This window comes from Hyperolius riggenbachi, chromosome 1 (genome assembly GCF_040937935.1).
Source record: "Hyperolius riggenbachi isolate aHypRig1 chromosome 1, aHypRig1.pri, whole genome shotgun sequence".
NCBI classification, from domain to species: Eukaryota; Metazoa; Chordata; class Amphibia; order Anura; family Hyperoliidae; genus Hyperolius; species Hyperolius riggenbachi.
Genome location: NC_090646.1, coordinates 495394436 through 495421004, shown reverse-complemented (window position 1 = coordinate 495421004; position 26569 = coordinate 495394436). Strand labels below are relative to the sequence as shown.

The following is a 26569-nucleotide window of genomic DNA, read 5'->3' as shown; positions in this document are numbered from 1 at the left end:
CGATTATAATAATTGAATTGAATGGTCGATCGGCCGCCAAGTCGCCTGATGTATGGCCACCTTTAGTTGCCTCATATTTTTATTCAATCGGTTTTTTTTGCTCACTGAATCAAAGCTGAAAACTGCATTGGAGTTATTGTTTAATTTAAAGTTCATTGTGGTATTGTACAGAACCAAAATTAGAAAAAACAAATTCTCTCCAAATATTTATGGTATGGACCTAAATTGTGTATACCTAGCTATAGTTGACCAGTTAAAATAAAATCGGTGTAATCTGTTAAGGAAAGCCCCCTATTTTTATGCTGGCTATAGCTTTAATTTCAGTATGCTATTTTTGTCACAGAATCGTATTTGTTCTATATTCAGAGTAAGATTCCAAGTGTGCGATGGAAAATCCATAAACACATTTCTTGGTATCCTATGCAATTAATGCCAGTCATTGTAGCTTCATATCCCTTCTACATTGAACTCATTCCAAAATGCTGCAGTGAGTTAATGGTCCAAAGCTGCTATACACCTGCCAGATTTGCTTTTCAGGTGTGTGTTCTGCATATGTATATAAAGAGTATGGCCTCGATTCATAAAAGTGTGGTCGGGAAAGTAAATCCGTGTGGGAAAACACCGCTTTCGATATTTCAGACTTCTGGGTGGTCATTCATGAAAATGTTGCCATCTGCGATAGCAGTACGGAGATTTCCCGCTGTCGGTAGGCTTGCAGAAACACAGAAGCTGGCAGAGTCCCTCCGTGCGCTGCTCTCTCTGCTGCTGCTTGGGAGGTCTGTCCCATTCAGTTACATGTAATCCGCATGCTTGTCGCTACATCCGAGCAAGCGGTATTTCCCGTCCGCATACTGCTTGCTCTAATCTTTATGAATGGACATTTGGTTACATTTGTTACGATAATCACCGCACAAGGTGGGGATTTATCGCTCTGCCCGGGAATGTCAGCTTTTCATGCGGAAACAGCCTTTATGAATACGCATTTTGCTAAGTGGTCGGTAAAGTCAGCTGTTTTCAGTATTTTCACATGCGTCAATGCTCTATGAATTGAGGCCTAAGTGTGTTAAGAGGGTGAGTAATCAATCTAGTGGCTGGCTCTAGAAGATTTGGGCTATGCTGTGCCTTTATTGTAATCTATAATTTTGTTTTGTGGATTGCAGTGGGCATTAAAGAGAACCTAAACTGATAAGAATATGGATTTTTTTCCCTTTGAAACTAATACCAGTTGCCTGACTCTCCTGCTGATCCTGTGCCTCTAATACTTTCAGCCACAGCCCCTGAACAAGCATGCAGATCAGGTGCTCTGAATGAAGTCAGACTGAATTATCTGCATGCTTGTTTCAGGTGTGTCGTTCAGCCACTACTGCGGCCAAAGAGATCAGCAGGACTGCCAGGCAACTGGTATTGTTTAAAAGGAAACAGCCATATCCCTTCTCAGTTTAGGATCCCTTTAACAAAAGCTAGCAAATACTGTTCCATAGTGGCCTGACTCCTTGAGCACTCGGTAAGGCAGTAGCTATCAATCTACCACCTTGTCCACTTAATCTTCATCAGAAATATAATCAAGAATCGCTCAAACTGGTGTTTCCGCTAACCTTGTATTGCTTAATGCATTACAAAGCTATGTGGCCATTGATCCTCTGCATCCACCCTACTCAATCGATCAGAATTGAATGCCATGCCCAATTATTCTTTCACTGGCAAACTGTCCAAGATCGAACAGAAGTTTATAAACTGGTAATGTTTGGGTTAATAAATCGCTGGTATGTTTGATTTGAAGTGATCCAATCCTAGAAATATTGACCTAATATTTAGTTACCATGTGTGATTTATATTTAGTCCACAGAAATGAGGCCGTACAGTAGAAGCCCTTTATAGTAAACCCCATGGGACCTGGTAGTGGCTTGCTTATCATACTCAAGCACCTAACGTATACTGTGGTACTGCATCTAAATTGAGTCAATAATTGGGAGTCATTTTTTCTTTATAAAGTGGACCCGAACTCTCGCACAGGACAGAAGGAAAACATAGAGAAAGCACCCTGTACGTATTTAGAGAGTTTTGCCTGTCTAATTCCCCCTGATCTGTGTCTAATCACAAGTTGTAATTTGATCTTTCCTGTGTCACATGACTGATATGGCAGATACGCGCATTAGAAAGCACAGGCTGTTAACAATATGTCTGCTTCCATGAATCAAGAGGTAGAAACAGTGCAGATTTATTTTAGAATTTGTATCAGCTGTAACAAAGAAATGTTTTTTTGTTTAAAGGTTATTATGCTGTTGTGTATCTTTTAGAGCAGAGAGAACGTTCTGCTTTAACGCTCCAGTAAGCAAGACCGCGACACAGACGGACAACGTCTAAGCTAGAGCAAAATGCACAGTGCTCAGTATGCATGGATTTGCATTTAATAATCCTGCAACAGCTTGCACAGGAAGCATAGATCTTACCAGTTAATGCAGGTACTGTACTTGTAGTGTGCTCCTCTGTGCACATTTCCGTGCAGCCTGGATAATCCTGTAGCATTGCAGCCATGCACACACAAGTCACATATGTCAGGCAATTCCCTCAGTAATCAGGCAGCAGGTTGCACAGGGAGTATAGTTCTCAGTGGATGGTGCTTTTGAGGTAATTCATGCAGGCCCAGAGTAGTGTGCAGATAGCGAGCAGGCTACAAGTGGCTGCCAGTGCACCCAGTGACCATGGGTCTTTGATGACGTATGCTCCCGCCCACTTTCCATTATAGCTGGATACAGCATATCACAGGGGCCAAAAACCAGGTTTTTTATAACCGAAGTTCTATTCTATCCACGTTTACTGTGCCAAGCGTTACTCCCATATACATATAATGGTGCTTGGCCAGGACCTGGACATTTCGTTAACTATACCTTAATGTTTACAATCAGAGTTTACTATAGCAAGATTATACTGCATTTCTTTCAGGTGGCCAGGGGGGAATTCAACAGTGGCCTATTAGAAATTGACTGCTGTGTGACTGTGACACAATAGCTTGTTGTTGGAGCAGAGTAAGTGGGCTCATTTAGAAGTATACTGTACTTGTATCAACGTTCTGATGAGGACTCTAATTACATCACAAACAGACTTCACATTTGGCCCTGGAGTTCATTCATTGTGTGGAAATGTAACACAGTCACTAAGAGTATAAAGCTGTGCCAAAGAATCCAGAAAACTGCTAATTGTGTAAAGGGTTTACTGCCATAATCAATTGTTTGGAAGGTGGTTGAAGCCCAACTACCCTGTGACATCAAAACTTGCTCCTCAGAGACTGTATAAAGTAAATAGTCTTGCCTGTGTACCAGTAAGCTGGCTGTAGTGTTAAGCTGGCCATACACTAGTCCGATTCCCGCCAGATCGACAGCAGATTCGATCACTGGGATTGAATCTGCTGTCACATCGTTCCCGCTACACGCCGAATTTCGATCCATTTCGTCCGATCCTGTCGATCGCTCCGTGCGGAAAATTACCGTCGATCACCCGCGGGTAGGGAGCGCGTCGCTAGCGGCGTTCGAGTGCCCGACGACCGACGCAATAGAGCCCGCATACATTACCTGCTCCGCCGGCACGACTGCTCCCGGTCACCGCTGCTTCGTCTCCGCTCTGGTCTCCGGCATGCTTTACTTCTTCCTGCCCGGCAGGAAGTTTAAACAGTAGAGGGCGCTCTACTGTTTAAACTTCCTGCCGGGCAGGAAGAAGTAAAGCATGCCGGACCTGGAGACTAGAGCGGAGACGGATCAGCGGTGACCGGGGGCAGTCGCGCCAGCGGAGCAGGTAATGTATGCGGGCGGGGAGCGGTGGCGGCGGCACCGTCACAACAGATTGTGAACGGTTTCAGGCTGAAATCGGTTCACAATCTGTTTGCAGTAAAGGTAGCCATATGATCCCTCTCTGATCAGATTCGATCAGAGAGGAATCTATCTGTTGGTCGAATCTGATGGCAAATCGACCAGTGTATGGCTACCTTTAGTATCACACAACAACAATCTTAACATTCCCAATTAATCACGGTAATCAAGATGCTTTAGAACAGCTTGGACTATTTGTGGGAAAAGTCAAGGTTCTATACCATTCCAGACTGTATCAGTTTGTGAAGGGTATGAACAGCATGGACTATTTGGAATGGTATAGAACCTCAGATTTTCCCACAGACTGTGACAGTTTGTGAAGGGTATGATAATTTTGGACTGGACACTTTTTTTGCTCAAATGTAAATAAAAGCTGAGAAATGTTTTTTTTCCCACAATAATGCCTCTTGTACAATGTCTTATTATCTTTTGGGAGACACCTATGTCCTTTCCTGTCAAAAAATGTATTGCTGGATAAATAAAACTTTAAGTTAAAATTTGCCAGGGGTATGAATAATTATAGGCAGCACTGTATGTATTATTCGGATTATAAGATGCACTGACCACTTTTGGGGGATAAAAAGTGTCTTATAGTCCAACAAATATGGTAAATATTTACCCTTTTTACTTCAGGTTCATTTTAACATGGCCTTGATATTCCTAGCTACACCTGAAGGAAATGTTTAAAGAGGAACTCCAGTGAAAATAATGTAGTAAAAAAAAAGGTGCTTCATTTTTTACCATAATTATGTATAAATGATTTAGTCAGTGTTTGCTCATTGTAAAATCTTTCCTCTCCCAGATTTACATTCTGACATTTACTACATGGTGACATTTTTACTGTGGGCAGGTTATGTAGCTGCTCCTAGCTGTTTTGGCTGTTAGATACAGCTGTAAACAGCTAATTCCTGTCTGTGAACATTGTTACATTGTGGCAGTTTGCCCAGAGTACACGATACTCAGAGCTTCTTGTGGGAGGGGTTTCAGCACAAAATAAGTCATACAGCGCCCCCTGATGGTCTGTTTGTGAAAATCATTATATTTCTCATGTAAAAGGGGGTATCAGCTACTGATTGGGATAAAGTTCATAGGTTGGAGTTTCTCTTTAAAGGGGTTCTGTGGGGGTTGTGCAAGAGAAAAACGGACACTTACCTTGGGCTTCTATCAGCCCCGTGCAGCGGTAATGTCCCACGCCGTCCTCCTCCCATCTGCCGTTCTCCGCCGCCGGCCCCGGTCTAAGCGGCATGGGATCCAACTGCGGCTGCGCTAGAGTGGCCGCGCACCCGCTCGCTTCCGCCTGCGTCATTGGAAGCTTACTGCGCAAGCGCAGTACAAGGCTCCGTTGTACTGCGCCTGCGTAGTAAGCCTCAGATGACGCGAGCGGAGGCACGGCAACGCGCATTATTCGTCTGTATGTCAGACGAATAATAGCCCGGTGCCGGCTGCGGGGAACGGCGGATGGGAGCAGGACGGCGTGGGACATTACCGCTGCACGGGGCTGATAGAAGCCCAAGGTAAGTGTCAGTTTTTCTCTTCCACAACCCCCACAGAACCCCTTTAAGGCAGCATGACTGAGTATTTATAAATGAGTTGCAACTAAACAGTTGATGATTTGCACAGTTAAATGTGACTTACACCTGCGTAGTGGACCTCCAACTGACTGAAAAGGTGTGACTTACACAATCCTCAATCTTGGTTTGTTTTTTTGTTTTGTTTTTACCCATAAATATAAAATAAATAGAAAATTGCTTTTACACAATCCTCAACCTGTTTTCTTCCCCCATAAATATAAAATAACTGCTTGTAAAGTGAATTGGTAATGTAAGTTCTTAAAAGGGGAACTGAAGTAAGAGGTATACGGAGGCTGCCATATTTTTTTCCTTTTAATCAATACCAGTTGCCTGGTAGCCCTGCTGGTCTATTTCTCTGCAGTAGTATCTGAATAACACCAGAAACAAGCATGCAGCTAGTCTTGTCAGATCTGAGATTAATGTCAGAAACCCCTGATCTGCTGCATGCTTGTTCCGGTGCTATGGCTAATAGTATTAGAGGCAGAGGATCAGCAGGAGGGCTTGGCAACTGGCATTGCTTAGATGGAAATAAATATGGCAGCCTCCATACACCTCTCTCTATAGTTCTCCTTTAAACTTCACTCTTCAAAAGCAGACTGTAACCTCCTGCCACTCTTCCCTCTTTTATGATTACATTTCTTCTGTGCTGTTAAGAGCCGGGAATAAAGTATCGACAAGATGAGGTATTTTCATTCTTTAGTGCAGAATAGGCTTTCATTGGAAATGTATGGATCACTGTTTGCAAACTAAACACTTGTATTCAGAATGCGCTGAGAAAATGTCATGCTGCATAGGAACCGTGGATAAAAAATTTGTACTTATTGAAAGTGAGCAGATGAGAGTCCTTAAATTTCTCAATACAAATTGCTTTCTGCCAGCAGTGTGCGCATAGCCCAACAAGCTGATCGACCACTTAGCAGCGAACAAATCATTTTTTCTTGCTGCCGCTGTTCGGCCTGAGCGTGATCCCCTCCTTGTGCACGTGACTAGTTATTGGCTACTCTAAAGACTGCTGCAATCTATAAAGACAACAGTCAGCTGGCAACCTATAAAGAAAATGGAAAAAGTTAAATACATTACATTCAATGAGGCCCATCCATTTCAGAGAGAAGCTTCCTAATCCTCGCAACATTAACAGCACACCCAACTCCCATCAAATGCATTTGTAAGGGTCTATTTTGCACTACACGCGGATTCTGGATGCAGAAAACTGACTCCAGTGAATGCTTATGGGAAATCCGCATCAGAAAAATCGCGTTTAGTGGAAACCGGCCCATAGGCTTTCATTGGAGTCAGTTTTTCTGCATCTAGAATCACCATGTACTGGAAACAGACCCTAATAGATTCACATTTCGAAAAAATAAAGTACGGTAAACACGGCCAAGTAGTCCTCTTATCTGAGCAGGATTGGCTGGGAGATGTTGGGATGAACAATACTATTATTGAACAACATTTACAATACGGTGTTTATTGTTTTGGATGATGAAAGGTCCTTTTGACGAGAACACCTGTTTGGATAACAGTGTTGCTTGTAATGTGCACTTACTGTTTCTTTTGCTGGATGGTAAGTTAGGGCTGATTCACACAGATGGCTGTCAGTGGCTCTTTTCGTCACAGCCAAACGCTTATCTGCTACTGTACAGATAAAAGTTTGACAGTCATCATTTGTCATAGAGTCACATTTAGAGCCCTAGAGGGGTAGAATATAACCACAAATGCCGGTGACTCCAGCAACTGCATCCAGCATCCAGGAAAACTTGAGCAACTGAGGAGCTTGAGTAAACAACGTGGGATGAACAGCCCCATTCATCTCAATGACCACACAGTGGATGCCTAGAGGTAAACGATGGAGATACTTGGCGGCAGCCACCAGTCTGCATCGGCCCTTGGAGGGGTTTTGAATTTTATAGTTTTTTCTGGTGTGGGGGGGGGGGTGTCCCTAGGACCGTATGGTACTGACAAAGACACCTGTCTGTATAGAGTGTTTGTTTCTTTATGCATGGATTTTGCTGATTGTTTAAATGAGCCATATCATATGTGAGCACACTAGTTTAGTTCCTTTTTGGACATGGATACATGTAGATGAAATGTGTACTCGGTAATATCAGCACTGTATGCATATGGGCAACAAAAATCTCCTGCTAATGTCTCTAAAGGTGACAGTACATTAGTGAATTTTGTGGGCCAATCGACCATTCATTTTGATAATTTTATGGAATCCGTGCCGCAACATGGTCACCCGATCAATCTTTTGATTGATTTCCAGACGAAAACGGTCAGATGGATCTCCCAAACATCCACCCAAAGTAGGAAGAAGAATAGATGCTATAATACATTGCCAGGATCCTTGCATCACAGTATATAACACTGGGTTTATTCAGCAAACGATCGGTAAGCTCTGGTCCCTTGCACAAATTAACTGCGAAGTACCTCAACTAACCTGGGTTTTTTTGTTTGTTTTTTTTCTTGTGTATGAACTAACGCTTTGACTAGCGATGGTCAGTGAGATGCAATAGTTGATGTAGGAGTATGCATATGTATGCAGCTTAAAGATGGACCACTTTAATTCTGCTTAGGTGGAATTTAATTGACCCATTTGTAAGCTGCATAAGTTTGCATGGAACATTTGCAAAATTATGCATCCGCTTGGAATTATTTGCATCTGATTGACTCTCCCTAGTTAATGACTAAGCACCACTGATTATGTGCAGTGGCTCCCTGAGATCATGTGCTCAGCAACTGCAGCTTAACAAGCTTTCCATGGTGCTGAAGACACTTAGCTATGTGGAAAGCCGGAAAAAAAATGAGTTTACTTCCTTTTTTTTATAATAAAGAAACCCCATGAGTGTGTGGGATTCTGAACTTGACCGATCTCGTGTCCTGTGAAAAGAGACAGACGTTTGGTAGTTTGAGGTGCTTCCTGTGAACAGCAGTTATCTAAGATGTCCTATGGCTGTATGCATAGGTGAACAGCTACAGAGCGCTATATAAACTGACGGGGGGCAGACTCTCTACATCACTGGCTAAACTAATTAAGGCTTCAGGCAACTAAAGCTGTCATGTTATATTCAACCTCTTAACTAGCTAAAAAGCTATAATTAATGTGTCCCCAGGTGATGTGCGGTGAAGACACGGGCTGGGTCACACTTAGTCATTCCTTGAAGTGATGCTCGTGTTTTTACTATATGCATCGATATTTTTAAGCTTCATTAAACTGTGGTAGTATTGCAAGGGATTCTTTCCTCCTTACCTGAGTTTGGAGGTCACAGATAAAAAGGCAGAGATTAGGCTGCCATTTCCTGCTGATGAGTCGACTATATTATGTTATGAGGAAAAAAAACCTCTTTATCGCCTGATCTTGCTCTGGAAAATTGAGGTGGGAATTTATTGGTGCTAATCAGTAAAAGCAGCTTGGCCTCAAACCTCTAAATCAACCCTGCCATGTCTGAACAAATGACTCTGTTGAATATGGAGAGCAATGAATTTAAAATGCATGAGTATTACAATCAGGACGCATAGAGGAAAGTGCTCATCAGGTTGAAATGTGAGAAATCTTCTCTCTTCTGGAACCTGGCAATAAATGCTAATCCCACGGTGCAAGTGGAAGCAATCTTTACTGCTAAAGCTACTTAGTCAGTGCCACAAGCCTACTTTTCTTTGCTTTATGAAAGGTCAGTTAGCTCTTCAGCATTAATTTTGCCGTCTGAAAGCCCAATTTATTGCATTGCTTATTGGAAAATTAATGTTCAGGGTCATAGCCAAGTATATATCAGTCATCATTTACAAGTGTTCTAGTGTCAATATATATATTATTAGTATTATCATTGGGCAATGTGGTTGCCCTGCTGAGTTGGTCTATTGGCATTAGTTCAGCCTCCTATTTTGAATGCATATGATCATAAATTGGCATTAATTAGCAATGCACAAGGTTTTCTACGTTACACGTCTGTACTTTTTGCAATAAATGACTTCATGACTTCAATGAGTCAGACTTCAGTCAGGAACATCTGATCTGCATGCTTGTTGAGGGTCTGGAGCTAAAGGTCTTAGAAACAGAGGACAAGTGGGATAGCCAGACAATGTGCATTGTTTAAAAGGAAAGGTCAGCCTCAGTTCAGGTGTCCTTTACCTTTACACCTGACTTTAAAGCAGGATTGTCACCATAAAAATCAAATTTCAACAGCAACTGGTCTGAGTGTATTAAGTGATAAAGATGCTAATCCTGCATTCAAAACTTTTAAAACTTTTTCTGCTGTTATGGTTTGGCGTTATCACATACTTTAGGAGCACTGGCCCTTTAAGTGCCATTGCCATCGGCTGGCAAAACAGTTGCATGCTGGGGGTTCTTTTTATCTATAATATATTCCTCCTCTTACCTTTATTTCCCCCTACTTCTATTGACAGAAGACAGTGCACTTCCTAGTATAGACCTCAGTGGGAGTCTCTGAAGACTCTGGGAGGAGGGAGGGTAACAAATGCACAATTAGCAAGAAAAGAAAAAAAGTGAGAAAATGTCAGGATTAGCTTCATTCAGGGCCCGTTTCCAGTATCGCGAATCCGCATGCGTTGTCCGCATGCTGATTCGCATAGCCTATACAGGTGGATGGCCTTGTTTCCACTTGTCAGTAATCCTGAGCGTTTTTCTGTGCGGGAGAAATCTGCACGGAAGAGCCGTCAGAATTCGCATCTCGCACACCGCTATGCGAATCTCCGCTAATGTATTTAAAGAGACTCTGAAGCGAGAATAAATCTCGCTTCAGAGCTCATAGTTAGCAGGGGCATGTGTGCCCCTGCTAAACCGCCGCTATCCCGCGGCTAAATGGGGGTCCCTTCACCCCCAAACCCCCACTGCAACACTTGGTCGCAGACTTGGTCGCTCCTGGAGGCAGGGCTAACTGCTGCAGCCCTGCCTCCAGCCGCGTCTATCAGCGGTGCATCGCCGCCTCTCCCCTGCCCCTCTCAGTGAAGGAAGACTGAGAGGGGCGGGGGAGAGGCGGAGATACGCGCTGACAGACGCGCGTGGGGCAGGGCTGCGGCGGTTAGCCCTGCTCCAACCAGGAAGCGCTCCCCGGCTGTACGGAGATGATTTGGGGGATCAGGGACCCCTGTTAAGCCGCGGGATAGCGCCTGCTATCTGAGGTCTGAAGCGAGATTTATTCTCGCTTCAGACTCTCTTTAATAGGGAAATCGCATGCAGTTTTGGCATGTGTATATTACCGCGATTTCACATGCGATTTTGCATAGAAAGTAATGTTAAATCACACAGGCAGTGACATGGTTAAAATCGCATCAATACTAACCTATGCGAAATCGCGGTAAAATACGCATGCGGAATCGCACCCGCATGCGATTTCGTCAGCGGGGGATCTGCGATGATTCTGCACCGCACAAGTGGAAACGGGCCCTCAAAGGTAACCAAGGTGGAAACAGCCTACAATAGGATTCTCTGCTTTTCCTTTTATATACGGTAATTCCCAGGAACCATAATGTGGACAGAGCAATACATATGTAAGTAGAACTAGTATTTATCTACTTATATATGTGTTTTTTAATTTCTAGGTTAGCATGGGTGTCACTTGTTCTTTAAACTGATGTTTGGGTTAGGATTTGGGATTTCCTCTTAGTAAAACTTTTGGGTTAGTTTTAACAAGAACTGTAGATTAAGTATAAGCATTACCTAAAGGGAAAATACTTAGGTAAGGACCGAAGTATTTTCCCTTTAGGTAATGCCTATACTTAATCTACAGTTCTTGTTAAAACTAACCCAAAAGTTTTACTAAGAGGAAATCCCAAATCCTAACCCAAACATCCCCCTTAGACCCCTTACCCCATAGTATTTAGCTAGGTATAATAGTTGCCTTTTCCATTTTTAAACTGTGTATAAATTCTGGCAGCATTCTTTTGGCTTCAGTTAAGGCCATGGCTCTCAGCAAGTCCTTGACTGCATCTCTTGCACCGATAGTATGACAAATATTTATGATCCGTATGAGAAAGAATCAGAAAAGCATTGATACCATTTGTTTAGAAAGCCATGTTTGCACTTCGCTTAGATAACACTGTGTTGTCCTTAAAATTTCAGTTACTGTGCCTTCCTATGCTTTGATGGATACGTGATTTTTGTTGAATGCGAGCAAATGGCTATTTCTAGCAGGAAAACACTGATATGGTAACTACCGTAGTCATTTTCACGACAGCACATCATGCAGTTAACTTGATGTCCTGTCCTTGTTATAATGCCTCTGTCTTTTGCTTAACATTGTCACACTTCCAATGATGGTTGACTATAGTCACGGACGTGCCTCTTGACTCCACCCAGTGTTCTCCCCAGGCTCTTTTAGCCGGGTGCTCCACCCGGTCTAGTTTGGTAAGCACCCGGCTGTCATCAGCTCACCATTTCCTCTGCTGTAAGCAGAGTTATGCAGAGAAGCGCCGGCCCTGCATTCTCTCATCTCGCCCCACCTGCACACTTTTTCATGCCAACCGGCTACTTTTTCATGCCACCCAGCTGGAAAAAAATTCTGGGGGAGAACATTGCCACCCATCAATATGCGATGAGCTGCGTCAAGAAGGAGTAAATGTTTGGAGCATTAGTGTCATGGTTACTTGGTATCCATAGCCACAGACATGTGAGCGGACTCTGCTCACAGGAGCGGTAGCGTCAAGAAGAGGCAGTTCTACAAAGATGAGCGTAGTATTGCATTGTCACGTGTGTCGCTGTGTTTATCTAATGCAGCTCATGAAGATAAGGAAGTGTGCTGCAGTGGGCTGATCATCTTGGCAGTAACGGACAGAGCAGTATTTCACTTGGTGTTGTCAAATATAGGTCAGTTTGTCTCTGATTGGCAGTACCAGTTTTCCATCAGGTCCTCTTGAAGGTGTGAGTAATCCTTCTGGTGGCTTATGCTGTAATCCTGTTGACTGTATATTTACCATGATGGTATAAAATGTGTATACGACACTGAATTTAGTATACCGTTTGACCAGCTTAAAAAAGAAGTTCAATGCCATCTTAAAGTGGACCCAAATTAAAAATACAAGATTTCAGAAATAAAAACTATTTTCTAAATTATAACAATAAATAGCAGCCTTTTTTCAGCTGCATGATGACAAATATAAAATATTTTACATTTATTGGAGGAACCCCTCCCTTCCTTTCATATTGCCGGGACAGAATCCGGCAAAATGCTGGAGTAGGTGGTGTCCGGCAATGGAGGAATTGCTAATGGCTGCCACCTGTATAACCCTAGTTATGAAAAGAGAAGGGTGAAAAGTATCCACTGAAATGCTCATAGGCTTGAAGGAGTGTTTATTTATCTTTGTATGTGTCAGAGTGGTGCAACTAAATATTTTGAATTAAAAAAATCTTTGGTTTGGGTCTGCTTTAAATAAAAGAACTATAAAGACTAGGTAGGGCCAGTCTTATACATTTGACTTAAATTCTTTTTTTTTTTTCAGCAAGGCCTTGAGAGCATCTCTTGCACCTATTGTATGACAAATATTTATGGTCCGTAGAATAAAAGAATCCGCTGAGCATTGTTACCGTTGTTCAGAAGGCCCTGTTTGCACTTAGCTTAGATAACACTGTGTTGCCCTTGAATTTGCAGTTACTGTGCCTTCCTATGCCTTGATGGATACGTGATTTTTGTTTGAACTTGAGCAAATGGTTATTTCTAGCAAGAAAACACTGATCTGGTAACTCTAGTCATTTGCATTTTTATGAAAGTGCTGTTTATGCTTAGATCCCGTTCTGCGTGATTGCCTTTCTGATGATGCTCTTTTTCCGCATTCACTTACAAAATAGCATGTTACACATTTTGGGGTTTGTCTTTTACTGACTTTAAAACTAATTTGGTTTCTGCAGGAGCAAAGCCCCAGCAACCAGACCTCAATTGCCATGATGCAGGAACCTCCAGAGATGCTGGAAGAGACGGTTACTGTGGAGGAAGATCCGGGGACCCCCACCTCTCATGTATCCATAGTGACCTCTGAGGATGGAACTACAAGGAGGACAGAAACCAAGGTATTTCATCCTCTGCCAAAATGTTATTGATATGTCTGCTGATATAATCAGTACTTGTGCTGAAATATCAAGGGATTCGTGCTTTTATGTGCAACTCTTGGCTGAATCAGCTGGAACCCCAGTAAAAGTCTACAACTACCCAGAGATGCTCAAACTCTTCTTCTCCGGAACACTGTCACCTATGAGAAAATTGCAAAAAACCTGCATTATGAATACACTTTACTACATGTACTATGATGTCAAAGGAGACCCCTGCTGGTAACTACAGCTGCAGTTTGTGGTTATTTTTCCATGTTTAGATGAACATTTTCCTCGAACCTCAACCGATCTTAAAAATAAAAAAAATCACTTACCTGGGGCTTCCCTAAGCCCCCTGCATCCATCCTGTGCCCTCGACTATCCTCTTGTGCCCCACCACGGGTTAGTTTCGCGCATCCTTGTTTGCATTCCCAGCGTCAAGCGCGTCCTGCGCAGGCACAGTACGAGGGTTCTCTTACTGCGCCTGTGTAGGACATGGTTGACGACTACGGGAACAAGGGTGCGTGCAGGCAGGGGCTAATTCTCAGTCAGCTGAAAACGAAACTGACCCACGGCGGGCACCGGAGGATAGTCGAGGACTGGAGAAGGAAGAGGACGGCTGTAGGGGGCTTGGGGAAGCCCCAGGTAATTTAAACCTTTTTTTTTATCTCAGTTAAGGTTCACTTTAAGCTCAGGCAAAGTCATAAACTGTGTATACTCAAGCCTTTATGTACATGCCAAATCTTTGTTGGTGGAACAATTGTGAATATCGTGTGTGTGTGTGTGTGTGTGTGTGTGTGTGTGTGTGTGTGTGTGTGTGTGTATATGTATATGTCCCCAGACACGGCTGACCTCTCCTTTAGTAAGCCACTGTGTTAAGGGCCATCTTTTTTCATGACAATAATTTTTTTGTAGTATTGTGCAAAATCAGTTAAGGAAAATTCCTTAAATGATGTTCAATGAGGTTCGTCGATCCACGACTGTCCATGCCTGATTACTGAAAGCGCGATCGTTCAGATCCTAACTGACCTCTCTAAATTGTTCTACGATTGTTTAAATTATCGTTTAAACGATAATTTGGATTGTTTGCTGCAATTGTGAAGATGGAGAAAGAATGATTATTCACTGATCGCCAATCCATCTTCACGTGAGTAGTTTACTTTGGATCCACCATGGACAGCTGCTACTGTAGTGACCACTGTAAGCTGTAGTAGGACATCTGTTCCCCTCCTCCATAGTGCAGATCTTGTGTACGGCACTTTTCCGAGACTAGTTGCAGTATCTAAAGTAATTCTATTTCACAATTGATTGCAGCCCCATCATACTGAAAACTTTCTGTAACTGGAGTACTTTTAAAGTAGATCTGTAGTCCTTATTATGGCCTCACTTTTTGTGAACACAACCCATGTAATGTTAAAAACCTTTTTGCTATGTTTGACATTTTAGACAGTTTAGAAATCTGGTTTCTTTGTACCATAATGTACTTTTATGTGACAGCCATATACACTCCCTACAGTCTTTGCTTTGTGCTTTTCATTGCTGCACAGACAATCATCTATCTTAGGGCTCATGCACACAGGCATCTTTCCTAGGAAAACACCCTGAAAAGTATAACCTATAAGGAATTTGTGGCAACCTTTGAATCTGTTTGCGCAGGCAGTCGTTAGCAGCATGTGGTCGGTGTCACATTTTACACAGTACTAGAAAACAGCTGCATGCAACATTTCTAGGGTGGCGGGTACTCTGAAAATGACATTTCGATAGCTTGGAGTTTTCTTTCAGTTTTTCCTATTCCTTTTTGGCATCCTGGAAGATGCTATGACCATGGAAATATAGCCCTATAAATGCTAGCCAAATGATTTCTAAATGGCAGCTAAACAAACACCATGACAATGCTTTCATTTAACCAAATAATGTTTTTGGTACAGTATATCTACGCCCCTAAAAACTTCATGTAACCCTCAGGGGCGTAGATATAAGTACTCCGCCGCAATTGCCACTGTGCACACTCCCGTGCTCTTTTTCACCGCTGCCTGTTAGCCCGAAGATCAATGAATGGGAACGCAGGAATGGAAAAAAAAAGTTACAATTTAAAAAGTTAAATGGTTACCTTAGGGATTGAACTTTTTTAATATGTATTTCAAGAGGGTATATTACTGTTATTTTTTTAAATTACGGGCTTGTAAATGGTGATGGACACAAAACTGAAAAAAATGCACCTTTATTTCCAAATAAAATATTGGCGCCATACATTGTGATAGGAACATAATTTAAATGGTGTAATAACCGGGATAAATGGGGAAATAAAATACATCGGTTTTAATTATGGTAGCATGTATTATTTTAAGGCTCTAATAGACAAAAACTGAGAAGAAATTAATTTTTTCCATTTTTTTTTTCTTCATCTTCCTATTAAATTCATTTAGAAAAAAATAATTCTTACCAAAATGTACCACCCAAAGAAAGCCTAATTGGTGGCGGAAAAAACAAGCTATAGATCAATTCTTTGTAATAATTAGTGATAAAGTTGTTGGTGAATGAATAGGGGGTGAAAATTGCTCTGATGCAAAAATACCCGGGGGGCTGAAATTGTTAAACCATAACCCCTATTAATAGTGTGCTCTATTATACTCCACTCCCACCCCTACTACATTCAGGGCGAGCATACAATGAGTGAAAAGGGACCAGAGGAGCCAAAGAGGTACTTTTGAAACTTTTTAGGCCACCACTGTCACAGAAAGAGGAGAATGCCAGGGAACCCCTGCAAAGACCTCAAAGAGCCCTATGGCTCCAAGGAAATCCTGGTTGAGAGCCTGACTTCACTATTGCAAGGGAAACACAGAATAGAGATATTGAGAGCCCAATATAGTGTAGTATGTACTGGTATGTGGATACGACAAGTAAGTATCTACTGTATTTATACTCACAAACATGGGTTACCATCCAGGTAACCACTATATCAGCAAGTGAAGAGATTAGACCTGTCCCCACTCAGGATTAAGAAATCTCTCTCTGTAGATCGGAGATGAGGGTCAACACCCCTCCACCAAGGGTGGACTCAGGAACTGTATAAGCAAACAGAGGAGCCAAAAGGATAAAATATTCTAAAATTTTTAAAATGAGAGGAGGTGGACTTGCCTTCCCCAAGCAGACACACACGAGTGTTGTATATATTAATTAAAAAAAATGTATTTATATACTCCAGAAAGTGTTAGTGCAATGCGTTTCGCAGGCATCTCCCGCTTCATCAGGCAATAGAAACTGATCAGACTTATTTGAGTTTTATGCTCCATTTGTATTGCCTGCTGAAGCGGGAGATGCCCGCGACACGCGTTGCACTTTATGGAGTATATACATTTTTTGTTGTTTTTTTAATATAGACCACATTCGTGTGTGTCTGCTTGGGGGAGGTAAGTCCACCTCTGCCTCCTTTTATTTTAAACATTTTAGAATATTCTATCCTTTTGGTGCCTCTACCTGCTTCTACAGTTCCTGATTTGACTATTAGCTTGTAGACGGTGATAGAGGATTATAGAATGTGTGTGGCGTACTGTTTTTGCCAGCTTTGTACAGATTCCTTAAAACAAAAGCTAGGCAGTGTTCTTGGTTAGCAGCCCTCAAAGGACAATTAGTTGGAGCTCTGCAAGAAGCTGGTTCAAGTTTGAGTTGAACATGAGGTTTTGAAGAGGTCCAGTGTCAGATCATGTCTCAGAACATCTGGCATTAAATTGCTTGCCTTTAATCAAATGTTTTATTTTATTATCTAACATGTATTAAATAACAGCTGGAGCCTGTTTGTTTGCTGTGGGCAACATCTTTAAACTAACCCAATATCATTTTATGAAAATTGATTTCCTTTGAATGGAGATCTGCATGTCAGACGTTTATATTTTTTCCCCTTCATTATGCTGCATGACTTAAAACAAATTGATACTTTTACTGTATTCTAGCCCAACCTTGAGATTTAATCTTTAATTTACTTTGGCTTGTGCATCTGTCGTCACCCAAGGAGAAGATAATTGTTCAGTAAAGTAATTGGACTCTTTTTGAAACTTCTCTTAACAGCCTCACTGTTTGTCTTCAAACCCATAATTGAAAATCTGCAGACAGATCAAGAAAGAGCACCTGATGTATCCCAAACACATAGAGCATCTAGCTCACCCCTATATCCTCATGCAAAGCTGGCAATCAAATATATGTCAGTGCAGTTGTGGATATTGAAAGGGAGAGGGAAATTAAGTAGTAGTGTGGGGGGGGGGGGGGGGGGAATAAATGAATCAAGACATTGCAAACGGAGGAGTTAAAACATAAAAAGTAGATCAAGAAATGATTGATATTCACCGTGTAATTTGTACATGTTCATTGATCCTCCGTGAGCCTGCAGGTTACCATCTTTACTGCTGGAAGGGATTAAAAATAACGGACAGCACCAACTCCCCTTATCTATAAACATGCCCACTAACCGTGTGGTAAAATATGTACCATGGCCCTGACATCACACTGTGGGAGGGTTTTCACCACAATATCAGTCACACAGACGTCCTTCATGAGCTGATCGACAAAAGGTAAAGATTCCTCATGAGTTATTTGAGAAAATATAAAGCTGTTCAGATTTGCTTTAAAGTTCCTCTTTAAACAGTAGTTAAAAGCCCCTAGAGATTTCTGATGTCCTGTGAACATGCCTGGTTTATATTTAACCACTAGGCGACTGCATCACGCCGATGGGCGTAGATGTGGCGCCAACCCCAGGACCGCTTAACGCCGATCGCGTAAAGTCCTGGGGGCGTGTTTTGCAGGAGTTCGCGTGCTAAAACCTATCACAACCGATCGCTGTAATTGGTTGACAGAGGGAGGGAGCCAGAATAAAAAAAAAAATACACATATTTCGTTTAAAAAAAAAAAATGATAAAATAAACAAACATCCCAGCAGGGATGAGAGCCCACCAATAGAGAGCTGTGTTGGTGGGCATAAAAGGAGGGGTGTGGGAAATGGCTTGTGTGCGGAGTTGTGCGGCCCTGCAACGAGCCCTTAACGCTGCAGTGGCCCATTTTGTGAAAAATGGCCTGGTCTTTAGGGGGGTTTAAGCCCATGGTCCTTAAGAGGTTAAAAACTGCTTATGCCTTTTTTCAAATATATGCGAGAGTAACTATCCTGACTTGTTAGACATGCTAACATATGTCCACAACACCATCCAGAAAAGAAATGTACAGCAAAAAATCGGTTTGTCATTCTGCTAGTAATGTCAGCACCATGCACTGAGGGAGATTTCACAGTATTTTTATCCTCTTTTTTTTTTTTTTTTTTTTTTTACTTGCCTTGGCTCATCAGGAATGGTTAACAGTGACTCCAAAGTGACATCTTTGTTTCTGCAAAGTAGGCATTAGTCGTGCAGTGACTCTAAATTATTAGTTATTTACTTCTACATCAGGGATAACTTTCAGTATTCTGTCAGTCCATGCTGCATTTTCAGTCTTCATCTAGAGAACTTTTTTTTTTTTTTTAACTGGCAGGCGGATTCAATCCACATTTTTACCAGCATTTGCCAGTTAAAGAAAAAGTGTTGAACAAGTCCTGAACTGTGATACGCTTCTTTCTCTTGTAGCCCAGTATGTGGAGGAGGGACTTTGTGTAAGCACAGTACTCTTGAGAGTCAGTGGGTAAAGAATTTAGTCTGTAGGCAACCTATGCAGGCAGAAACTGGAAATGATCAGAATTCATGATGAATTATCTAGAAGCTGAGCTGTGGATTAGGTTCATTGATCTGGGTTTCCCATTAGCCTCGTTGCACATTCTTGCTTTCACTTGAACGGTCAGCAAGTTTTCCCTTCAGAACAAGTGAGGACACGGATGACCATGACTACTTCAAACTGCGGCCATTCAGCACTTTTCAATATATTTTGCGGTTTTCTCCATCCGGGTGGCATGAGAAAGTAGCGGCCAGTTAGGGCAATGCCGGGCCGGCGCATCTCTGCTTACAGCACAGGAGGAGGATGAGGAGGCAAGCCAATGGCAGCTGGATGTTCATGAAAATTAGCCGGGTGAGCACCAGGCTAAAAGAGCCTGTGGAAGACACTGGCTTTGACTGTGGTTAAAACCGTGTTCTATTTAAAAAAAAAAAAAAAAAAAAAAAAAAAGAGCCCGAGGTGGGCTCATATAATTAAAAAAACAAAACTAGGCTACCTGCTGATCCAGAGGGCTGTGCGGATCAGGTAGCCGCCATCCCCGCAGCTCTGCACTGCCCCACTTTCACTTTCGTGAACCTCTGGGTCACGACGCTGGAAGGAGAAAGATCTCTCTCTCTCTTACGGTGCACAGGAAAGTGAGGGAGTGGCAGGGGGCGTGGCCATGGAGAGAGAGATCTGCCCAATGGCAGTTTTGAAAAGCCTGCAGGAATGCCCTGCTGGTCATTTTGAGCAGGGAATCCCTCTCCTCCCATTACCCTCCGAGATGGTAACAAATAGTGTCGCTAATTTTGGGGGGCTATAGCACGGCGGTGGGGCGACACAGAGGCATGTCATGAGGCAGGGAACATGCCTCCGTGTCCCATCTGCCCCCCTGCATGCCTCTGGTTCTCTTTAAAGATATATCTTTAAACATTGTGAATGCTGAGAGAGATGGCGGTTGGCTTTTTTTACTTTTAGTACTGCTTTAATTGGAAGAGTTGCACCAGATTTAATTTAACATGCTAGAGCTGAACTGATGGAAAAGGAGGAACCATCTGTTTGGCTCGTGGGATACTGAAGAAGGGTTTCTTACTAAGGAAGACTGACCCTTTGAATAGGCATTATCCAGTTATGTGAAGCAAAGTCCTTGGTTTGAGGCTTGTTTTTCTTGGACTAGTAGCGTTTCTCTTGCTATTAATAGTTCTGAAAACTCACTATGAAATCTGTCTTTATTCTTTCACATTCACTGTAAATTCCATCCTTTATAAACCATATAATGGTCTTTTCCCTTTTTCTTATTTTTAACTGATATCATAGCAAATCGTACACAGAACAAAAGCCATCACGTCAGAAACTTCTGAAGTAAAATCTAGATCTTCTTTGTTTGAGGAGCAGGAGTAAAGGAAAAGGCTTGTACGTCTTTTCAGGCAACACACCCTTAGTTTCCACTGTGTTGGCTTTTCTTCTTTTTTGATGTGCAGCAGTGCCATTGAGGTTGGCTCTTCCAAGCATTTGGCGAGGCGCGGAGTGCTGAGAGTTGGATGAGCTGCCATTCCTGCTTAGTAGATAAGACAACTTTTTGTACACATGCTTAAGGTAATACGACAAACATAAGATCGGTTAGCAAATAGCTGAACTGGAAAAAAAAGAATTGTTTACAATGAAAATGTCTTCTAACTTATATGCATTTTTGTAATGGCCATGACCTCACCAGAGGCAGAATAATTTATGCAGCCAGCACAGTGCAGAAAGGAGGGCTATATACACACTCTTAATGCATTGAGTATCCATCCACCTACTTGGTTTATCTTGTGGGAGAGAGGGTGAATATGAGCTAAAACTATTAGATATGAGATGAGTATGTAGGAAGTTGGGAAACCATCTCATTGGCCCAACAATCCTTCAACAGTAAAACCTAGTGGACACATCCAGTTTTTTGATTGGCCATTTTTACCTCTTTCCTGTAGTATGAGGGCCAACCTGATTCTTTATACTATGAACAGAGAGCAGGTAAGCTCTTGTACTACATGGAAGTGGTGAAATAGGCTAATGGACATGCGTACCAGGCTTTAGGGTTGATTTCTTCGAAGTTCAATTAGGCCCTGGTGTAGGGGAGTTGTTGCCTAAATGGGAGATGGGTTATAAGAGAGACAGTCTGCTGCATGTGGAGGACAGGATGTAGATGCTAAAAGAAGCCTGCACAGTGGAGGTTGCACTTTATTGAGGAAAGTTACTGTGTAAGAAAAGCGTTAGGGCTTCATGTAGAAGTAATGGCCTGCTTCACATAGAAGAAAGGCACTGCTACACAAGGAGGTTACATATAGAAGTGCAGGCACCACATGGAATGGATTAGGGAGTGCATATGAAAAGCCGCATGTAATTTGGGCACAGGAAGAAGCTGAAAAACGTTTCTCTAGGTAATCTCAGAGAATTAAGGAGGAGAACAAATATATTCTCCTCATCTAATTTCTTCCTTATCGAATTCCTTCCTTTCGACATGTAAATCAGGGCCTGGCTGTTTCTGGCACCCAAATTACAGTGTTTTTATTGTAATTAGGCTTCTGGCTACTGCTGGTGCCCAAATTACACATTGGGCTTGATTCACAAAGCGGTGCTAACCTACTTAGCACGTCTAAAGTCTTTAGACGTGCTAACCAGGGTGCTAAGTAGGTTAGCACCGGATTTCTCAATCAGATCGCGCGCTAACTTTGCGCGTGCAAAGTCCTATGTGCGCGCTAAGTCCCATAGGCTTTAATGGGCACTTCGCGCGGAGCGCTCTGTGCAGTGCGCGCGTAAAAAGTTTTGCGCGCGTAAAGTTTTGCGTGCGAAAAGCTCGTTTAGACGTGCTAAGGGGGTTTTCACAGGCGTGCTAACAGTTTGCACCGCTTTGTGAATCAAGCCCATTGAGCGCTGCTAACATTATGGCCTATGGCGGCACACAAAACCGGCCCAGCGCAGGTGCCTGAAATGGCCTGTCTCATGGTTTACGGGCTGTTGTACATTGGAAGGCTGTATTTCATGGAAATTGGGTTTGCTATGTACCAATGGGGAATATAAATGGAAATAAAAAATAAAAAGTATAAGCTGGTCCCTGTAAACAATATACTGGTATCTGCATATTTGGCTAAAACCGAACCGGCAGTGCTGCCACAAATATCACACTTTATGCAGAACGGATGGTGAGCATGAGATAGTGCTATGTTCTGTGTACATTTGTCTGTACAGTACTATTCAAATAAACTCATGCTGATTTGTGAAGCGTATTTACCCTGCTGGTGAGCCTCCCCTCCTCCCTTGTTACAAATAACGTACTTTGTAAGACTGAATTTTTAAAAAAATATGTACTGTGTGTTTAGCTTCCTTTTAAGTCAACTAACATTTTGTCACAGCCTTAAATTATCCACTTTAGCAAAATGAGTCAACAGCTGTTTATGCAGTCACATTGCCGTTTTGATGTACAACACATAAAGCTTTTTAACGATAAGGCCTCCATAATTATTAAATGACCATAACTGTATAATTTGTAGATGTTAATATGAATTCCTGGTCAAGATGAGAAGTGCAGTTAATGTGCCAGTGTACTGGAGGCTTTAGCCTGGCAGGATTGGAACTTGGCAGCAGCTGTGAGGTTGCCAATCGTCCTGTACTTTAGCTGGGCAATGCCGTTTGTCTGTGTTTTTAGCTCTTCTACTCTTTCTACTAACTCTAAAACATGCTCCTTAAAAAAAAAAAATCCACTTCCAAACCTACAACTTTAACCTTTCCCTAAAGTGAATAACCTCATTTGAGATGCCTTACCTTGACTTTTCCCTTAAACATCAATCTCTTCTTCGCAGCTTCGGCAAGTGGGACCAGAGCTATGTGGGGGCCTCAACTATAACCTTCCCTTTCTTCAATAAAAGCCTCCATCCTTCAGTTTAGGTGTTTTGTAGCTACACCTGTCATGGGTGTGAAGATTATGATGGCCACACTTGTTTTATGACCCTTGTAAGATGGACCCTTAGCCTGTGAGGGTCTCCAAGAGGATGGTAGGGGAAAGGGTCTGAGCATTGGGGAGGCCCCATGAAAATTTTGCTGTGTGGCTCTGTGATTTGTAATTACGCCCCTGACTGACATGCCAAGCTTATCAATCCCTATGATTTTGGAATTCAATTGAATAATGATTGATTGCTACCCTACACTGGATGCTCACATTTAATCCACTTTAGAAGAAATCTATCAAACCTCAACTGAACCACAAAGGCCCTCAACTCCACCTGCCTTGCCCCAACACAAAGATTTTTCAAGACTTTCAATGGATAAACTGTCCAAATTTTTTTTGAAAGTCGATCAATCGGAAATGTTAAAGCAGTAAAATACTGGCAGATTTGATCAAAATAACCAAATTCGTCACAAATTGATCAGCAAAATCGTTAATTGTATGCTAATTGAATTCTACTATGTATTCTCATTTCTCTGTGTGCTTTGACATCAGCACCCAGTCCTTTTTCCCTCTGCTGAAACCTTCCCATCAAGTGCTAGTTCCAGAACGTCTGGTGGTGAATCAAACCACAGCATGTGTCAAAGCTCCATGGTATTTTACTGAATGTAGTGGCCAGAGCCGGGACAAGGTCCTCCAGCACCCAAGGCTGAGACACCAAAGTGCCCCCTCCATCCCTCCACCCCAGCCGTCACACACTGATTTCTCTTAGACTAAGAGGCACCCCAGGGCCCCCAACACCTAAATCTTTAGTTATCTGGCTTGTAGTCACTTCCATGTATCTCCTTTTCTTATTTCAATCTGCTTCAAACACAATTAGGAATGACAGCTGAATGAATTGTGCGCCCCCTCCTACACTGCGCCCTGAGGCTGGAGCCTCTCCAGCCTATGCCTCGGCCCGGCCCTGGTAGTGGCACTTAACTTACAGAATTGGAGGAAAACACAAGGGGGTTTAGAAGGCGCTCAGTATCAAAGATAATATACTATATAAATAGAAAAGGGGCATCTGACCTCCTCAGATGGATAGCACCAATATTTTGGAAAATATTTTTTTTTATTCAAACAGTTATACGTTATGTTGCCCGCTTCCTCAGGTCAATAACAGATAATTGCCTAAAAGCAAGTACATATTCACTCAGCTAACATAGTGTATAACAAATGACAGTGTTGCACAAGTATTTCATTGACTTGAGGAAACTGACAAGGTCCATCTGAGGAGGAAAGATGCCTCTTTTCTATTTATAAAGCATATAATCTTTGATACTAGGTGCCTCCTAAATCCCCTTGCGTTTACCTAGCCAACATCTCTAAACCTCCATACACCATACAATTTTTTTGGTTCGATTCATTGATTCAATGCAATCCGACATGTCCGATCGGGATTCGATTCAATTTGCCATTGCAAAACAATGGCAAATTGAATCAAATCGAATCCCGATCGACATATCGGATTTAATTCTACTAAACTACTATTTGTAGTTTATCTACAGTTAGGAAAAATCCAAGGAGAACGACTTCCCAGGTCCTGGAAGATCTGGAGAACCGAATGGGGTTGGTAATTTCCGCGTAGGCACATACGGTGGTTGCAGGATCTGCAACCCATCTTTATATTTCTAAGCCACAATTCTGTTTATCCACAACCTAATGATATTGCACCATTAGGCACCTTCATTCCATTGGCACTAGGATTTCTCATCAAGGAATCTGTGACCTTACATACAGAATTGGAGCAAGTTCTCCGTTATTGCAGGTATTATAGGTGCTGATTTTAAATGTTTGTGCATTTGTTTCAACAGGTTACAAAGATGGTAAAAACCGTCACCACCAGGACAGTCCGTCAAGTGCCACTTGGTCCCGATGGGATGCCTGTGCTAGATGCCTCCTCTCCCATCAGTGGCTACACAGATTCAATTGACAGACGATACATTAAAAATGGAGATCGCTTTATTACCCCACAGGCTTCTTCAACCTTGACGAGATCGTACAACAATAGCTACAATGACTCTTACGGAGATCATCATGAGACACCATACAGACCCTTCATGGCTCACGAAAGCTATGGAGAAATGCCGGACAACTATGGAAGCTTGTCACGTGGAATTAATTACCGCCCTCGATATGCTTACACACCAGGCAACAGTTATCGCCCTGAAGATGGCAGCTATACCCTTCCATCTCGTAGGGAAAACTACGTGCCCATTGCCCAACCACAAGTGCCAATTGGCAGCAGTGTGGACCTGAACCGGTCCCAGCCTGAGCGTTTCCAGCCGGAGCCGTATGGTCTTGAGGATGATAATCGTAGCCTTGGAGCAGATGATGAAGGGTATGAAATAGATCCAGATTATTCCACAATGAACAGAAGAGTCCTTCCTGGCATGCCTATGACAGGCAGACCACACAAGCCAAGGTAGGACAGACTGCAAGCTCAGACAAAACTAGAGCTGTCAAGTAAAAAAAATATTTTAAATGCATGTTTTTGTGTGTTGTTCTTGTTTTGTAAATCCCAAATCCTTTACAGCAAATATTACAAGGGTTTAGAAGATGTGACAAATCAGAGGGAGGATTAGTGTGATAATGTGTGAAGCACTTGAGTGCCATCATCGGCTACTGGAATTTTGTTATAGTGCGGTGTCAGGAAAATTCTAACAACCCGTGTGTGAATGAAACTAGCAAATGTCCTTTGCTTTCAGTACTTTGTAACATGTCTGAGACAGAGGATGATTTAAAATACAAGTCCAGGCAAGTGAGGAAAGACAACTTTATCTACCATAACAGATCCCTAATCTGTTGTAGCACATTTCAGTTGCAATAAAGCAGCCCACTCACCTGTATTGTCGATTTGGTCAGAAGATCACAGTACTCCTTGTCATCCATTTAAATGATTTAGTTTAAGAGGTGACATTGTGTACATCCCACCCCCTCTTGTTTCAGGATGAGAATAAGGCAGGACACTTCAGGCTGCTGCTCTGGTTTATAATGTTTATCCACTCATCTCTAGATGTTCAATACCCATCATGTTTTGCATTGGAACAGGAAGTCTGACAACACTGTTATAAATTCAGTGCCTGTTTATTACGAAGACGTTTTGAATTGGGATACCATTTAGTGGCTAACTTAAAAGAAGAGTAAACTTTTGCTGACAAGATGTTGGAGCAGATAGCTATATATATGGAACACCAAAAAAGGGATACGTTTTTTGCAAACAAATACATAATTGAAATAGAACATCCAAATAGGGTTTTCCGAGGATGTTGGCTAATTTATGACAGGTAGATAAGCCCCTTTATTTTTCTCAATACTCACATAACTGAGACTGAGAAGAGTGGTACAGAGGTATCGTAAATTACGAGTTCAAAAAGTTAACTTCAAGCAGAATGAATGCAATATTAGTCTAGGCTGAAAAAAATTGTTTTTAAATACCTCCAACTTCATGCCAATAAAATAAATCCATTCT

At 42.2% G+C, this 26569-nt stretch overlaps 1 protein-coding gene across 20 annotated transcripts in view; it reads left to right on the top strand.

Annotated features, from left to right (window-relative positions):
* ARVCF (ARVCF delta catenin family member) overlaps positions 1-26569 on the top strand; it is a 1120703-nt gene that overhangs the window by 971965 nt on the left and 122169 nt on the right. For all 20 annotated transcript variants that reach the window (XM_068243390.1, XM_068243391.1, XM_068243385.1 and 17 more), the window contains 2 exons: positions 13296-13454; positions 24912-25522. In XM_068243390.1, coding sequence (XP_068099491.1) covers positions 13296-13454; positions 24912-25522 — 770 coding nt within the window. The remainder of the gene's footprint in view (positions 1-13295; positions 13455-24911; positions 25523-26569) is intronic.